General features: G+C 39.9%; 1 protein-coding gene across 1 annotated transcript in view; it reads right to left on the reverse strand.

Moving 5' to 3' along the window:
• The window catches only part of SEPSECS (Sep (O-phosphoserine) tRNA:Sec (selenocysteine) tRNA synthase), a 29,555-nt gene that overhangs the window by 17,534 nt on the left and 6,563 nt on the right, over positions 1-5,458 (reverse strand). Inside the window, exon 6 of the mRNA XM_027774377.1 lies at positions 3,189-3,291. Within this exon, the coding sequence (XP_027630178.1) occupies positions 3,189-3,291 (103 nt within the window). The remainder of the gene's footprint in view (positions 1-3,188; positions 3,292-5,458) is intronic.

Raw genomic sequence — 5,458 nt, forward strand, 5'->3', positions numbered from 1 at the left:
CCCTTGCTGGGCCACCCTCTTCTTGACCCCTCCCCCCCCCCCCCATTGTCGGAGTGTTTTTTCTAGACTTCTCATACATAGTGTTTACTGCGTACTTCTTCTCTACAAAACAGGAATGCTCCGTGAGGGCTCAGGACCTCAGTACCCTGAGGCCTGGTACGTTAGTGGGAACCCAGTCGATATTTGTGCAAAAAACAGACAGGTCTATACATAATAAGTGGTAACACCTACTTCTCTCAAACTCTTTAAAAAAATTTTTTTTATTTATTTGTTGCATTTGTTTGTTGTAATTTTCAAGCCGCTGGGTCCAGGACTTGAACTGTATAGTGGGCCATGTACAAATCCAGCACCTTAACCACCATGCCACCTGCTGGCCCCTCTGTCAAACTCTTCATGAAAGCTGCCGTGCGCCATATGTGGAGCTTCACAATCCATTGTGACTGTAAAGTAGTCCTATAATACACACTTCTGTGACTCCACTACTCCATATCCCTCTTGTATTCTGTCCTAACAGCCATATTCTGAGTCTCCGGCATCAGTCATGTTAGCAACTATAAAGAAGAAATATAAACTCTTCAAAGCCAACCTCCCCAGGGACTACATGTGCGTACCGGGATGATCTGTACGTTCAGGACAGAGTCCCTCTGGAGCGTCTCCTTCACAAACCGCAGGTATTTCAGTTACAGCTTTCTCTTCACTGGCTGATGACTGCAGTATTATAATAGTTTCCCAAGAAGGGATTTGCCGTTTTAGAACTTTGTGTTTTTAGAGGAAAAGACAGAGCTTTAGGGACCTCATGGAATCGGATGGTCTATTCTGTAGCTACGGGACCCTTGACACGTCCGGTATTGAGGTGGGGCATGACAACAGGGAGCACACTTCAGTTGTTTAAATCGACACACTCTGATAGTCTAGCAGGAGGCCGGCCACGCAGCGAGCACTAAGTAAGAGCACCTAGCAGCGGTGGGATGCCGAGGCGAGTTACGGCTGATGTTTCAGAATGCCATCAAACAGCACCCGGCACTCAGGGAGACCCCAGCACTTACCTGGTTTAAAGCAAGACCGCCAGAACCTCGTCAGTGAGGGTAATGTGGGGAGAGGCAGAATATTTACGTACTGTTTTGTTTTTTAAAAAATATGCCCATTTTAGAAGGATTAGAAGGTAATACAGTGTCTGCAATACTACTAAATATCCGCCTTTCTTACTTAAAAATTCATTCGCCCAGAAAATGAAGCTATGTGGAGAGTAGTGACAGAGCCAAGGACTGGCGATGCTCAGCTCCAAGGGCACCTTCCGTATCACACCCTGGGCGCATTTTCTCTTAGACTTTATCTCTCCAAGTATGCCACCGAATTCCCTAGTATTGAAAAATGCTGTAAACTCCACAACACTGAGCACTGCTGGGTTAAGTAAATAACACCCAAGTGATTACAGAAGAATATTAAACCGATCATTATGAAGACTAGGTATGTGGAGAATACAGAACTGTAACACTATCCTGTAAAAACTAAATGTTAAATGTATACAATGACTAGATGCATAAAAACCATATACTCATGAAAACCAGAAAAGGCGGACAAATAAGTGATGAAGGGCATTTGTTAAGGTAAAGGGTGATTAATGATCTACTCCTTTCTCACTTTTCTGAACTTTTAATAATGCTGATATGTTTGACTTTTAAAAGAACTGAGGCTGCTAAAAATTAGGGAGGAGGAGAAGGGTAAGGGAGAGGGGGAATCAAAACGAATTAGTGAAATAAAATGTTTATCAAGATTTCTAGCACAGAAAATTGTAGGGGCCAGCAGGTGGCATAGTGGTTAAGGTGCTAGACACCCACATGGCCAATTGCAATTCGATTCCCAGTGCTGGCGGCTTGAAAAATCACACCAGATCTGTGTGTGTGCATGCCCAAAATCCCAGGAGGTGAAGAGAAGAGAAGGGATTGCAACATGATCACCATCCGACAGCCCCTATTATCCCTGGGTTGGGGGGGTGATTTCTCATTTTCTCACTTTAGTATAAACCTAAAACAGCTTTTCAATCAATGTTACCAATAATGGCATATAAATAATACCATTTATAAAACTTACGTAGATAGTAACTTCGTCTCTCTCTCTGGCAAGCGCTCGCACCCTGTGGCTAAAATCTTAAAAAGAAAATTGTATACTTTTCCTCCGCTACCTTACAAATTAGATATAACCTAGTCTAGAATTGTGAGGAAGCCTAAAATGTTAAGCAATAACTTTGCTCAAGCTTATTAAAGAGAATCAAGATAAAACAGTCTTTCTCTAGAGGTTTAAACAAATCATGATGTGCCCTGTCTATAACCCAGTCCATCCTGGACTTGTGTTACACACACCAGCCCATTCCTTCATGGTTAAGCCAATGTGAGTTTCTGTTACCTGAAGCCAGACACATCCATACAACCTTTGAGCAAAGAAATTAAGCAGATCGGCTATTACTATCCTATCATCTGCACCATATTTACATCAAAGATGAAACTACTGGGGCATCAGACACACTTCCACGCTTAGACCTGAAAGATGACCAGGGTCTTGGTGATGCTTATAAAAAAAACAAAAACAAAAAGATCTGTCAACTCTGTAGTTGCAGGCAAAAATGATTATAAGTGACATCATCTCCAGTCTAAGATAATAATGTAAAATGATTCCTTAATTACAAATAAAATCATCAATTCAGTTTTGCAAACACTGGATGCAGTACCCTAGAAAAACTAGAATTCTGGTGATGAAAAGTCTCAGAAAGTGAAAAACTAAGCTACTGAAGGATTCCTATGCTGACTCTGGACTAGCAATTACCATCGCAGTACCAAACAATCGTGACTTTTGGGCTAGCTGGTGGCAGAGTAGTTAAGGCAGCTGGATCTCGCGTGGCCAGCTGCGCAGTTCGAATCCAGACCTGGTGGCCTGAAAAATATGCTCAGCTTTTCTCTCCATCTGTCAGGCACATGTGCCTTCTGGCAAATTAAAAAAAAAAAAAATTAATTAAAAAAGAATCATGACTTTTGCTGAAAGACTACTGGACACCAGATTCAAATGCTCCTTGAAGTAGAAGGAAATAGACAACCATTTTTCTTATGTTAGGGTGTTTAAAAAAAAAAAAAAGTCATAATCTTGTAGCATGTTAAGTCTAATTTTTCTTGTCGTATGGGTTTAAACTCTCTTACCTGCTGAATGAGGTGCATGCACTTTGAAGACTGCACTCCATAAGCATTGTTGACTACATGTGGGATGCCATAATTAGCACAGATCACCGCCAGTTCTTCTAATCTACAAACATAAATATCCAACAGAAAGACAAGCTCGCACTGCGCTTTACAAATTACACTGTGAGAACTTTTTTAAACAGTCATCCTTAATGTATACAAGAAAAAAAAAACATCGAAATTTCTACTGCAGAATTTTGGTATATAATTCAGAAGCTGGAAAACACATACCGAACACTTTAGAATAAACCTAAAACAGCTTTTCAATTAATCTTACTGATAATGGCATATAAATAATACCATTTATAAAACTTACGTAGATAGTAACTTTTAACTCACTTAAAATTTTCCTATATAAGAAGCAAAAACAAGATTATTTACAATGATCCCTTACAAGAGAGTATGTTCTTCTTCAAATGCTCTTGAGGCCAGTTAGTGGTACGACGGTTAATGTCACTGGATCCCACATGGCCAACTGCATGGTTCGAGTCCCGAACTCACAGGCTTAGAAAACACACTGAGCACACATACGTACATGCATGTTTAAATCCCAAAAGGAGAAACAGAGAAGGGATTGCAGCAGGGCCATCCCCAGGGTGTGTGACAGGGTGCTTTTCTCTTAAGAAATCTCACATAAACGTATCATAACATTTAAAAATGCATTTTCAAAAAGACTCCAACATATTTCAAATACAAAACAGTAAAATATTTCCGTACTAAAATAACTCACAGTTCCCAATAGCTTGGATACTAAAGGATCGTTTAAAGAGCTGCTGGTGTTCCCTCTACTCAACCACTCCTACTTTTTCTGTATACACTTTTCATATTAAGACAGTCAAAGAGTCTAACTCCGCGCAACGCAACACATTTCAGCTACAGGACGACAAATAGACGGTACTTCATAAAACTGGACGCGACCTGCGACTGAGGTCATCTCTAATAGAAATGTCTTCAGGTTATGAAACTAAAACCAAGTCCTATAGTTTAAAAACCATTTTTTTTTTCTTTCTACAATATAAAGAGTTTAGAAGCAAAACATTGTTATATAGTAAAAGCTATTAGGTCGATGACCTAGTATTTTCCACAAAGATGCATTGCAAATATACTTACAGTTCTGGTTTTGTTTTTTATTTTTTGTTTTTTTTTTAAGAGAGATTTTTGCTATAGGGTACGTGCGCTTGCCGAAGAAAGAGACAGTGAGCACTCACCCCAGGGAAATGGCCACGCTGCAATCCCTTCTCCTCCAGTCTCCTCTCAGGATTTTGGGCACGCATGCACACGCATGCACGGCATAAGTTTCAAGCCGCTGGGTTCAGGACTCGAACCACAGTCGGCCACGTGGGAGTCCAGTGACATAACCACTATCCCATCTACTGGTCCCTCAGTTCTATTACCTATTTATGCATAACATTGATTTTTACATAGACATTAGTATGTTTTTAAACTGTAAGTAGGAATAAGATTACTATGTTCACCTGTCACGAGTTTTCAATTTGCTTCCTTGATGTTTTATTAATTAAAAGCTCATTTTATCATTCATTTTTCTTAACCTTGCAAATTGCTACAGAAATCCCTTTTGTTACTTAAACTAAACAGATACTGTTTTAATAGGATAGACCTTCTGGGATGCACATAAGTATTTTCTTCTGAAGATAAAAGGCACTTTCATGTGTGATGTTCTAATGAAAGCATTCCTTCATAAAGAACTGCCTTGAAAACAAGGCACTATTAATAATAGTAAAGTTCTATTTTCAAAAGATAGAAAAGATGTGAGTAGAGTGAAACAGCTGGAGGCCAGCCAGTGGCATGGTGGTTAAGGTGGCAGGTCCCACATGCCAACTGTGCTGTCTGAGTCCTAGACCAGGCAGCCTGAAAAACGCACCAGGCATGTGTGAGTGCGTGCCCAAAATCCCAAAAGGAGGAACAGAGAAGGGACTGCAGCCTGAGCGGCCCCTAGGGGTGCTTTCTCACATTTCTCTCTCTTTCTCTTTCACTGGTAAGGACACATGACCTCCAGAAAAATAAGCTAAAAAAATTGAAATGATCAAATCTACTAATAGAATGTGCAAAAATATATTAAATAGAAGACAAGGAGAAGCTAAAAATAATTTCCCATGTGAATAAAATGTATTCTAACTTAGAAGCCAATTTAAAGTATTTATCGGTTAGAGGAAACCACAGCCTCCTTTTATTCTTTTTTTTTTTTTTTTGAGAGTTTTTTTGCTATAGGG

The sequence above is a fragment of the Tupaia chinensis genome, unplaced genomic scaffold (assembly GCF_000334495.1).
Source record: "Tupaia chinensis unplaced genomic scaffold, TupChi_1.0 Scaffold000426_1, whole genome shotgun sequence".
NCBI lineage: Eukaryota > Metazoa > Chordata > Mammalia > Scandentia > Tupaiidae > Tupaia > Tupaia belangeri.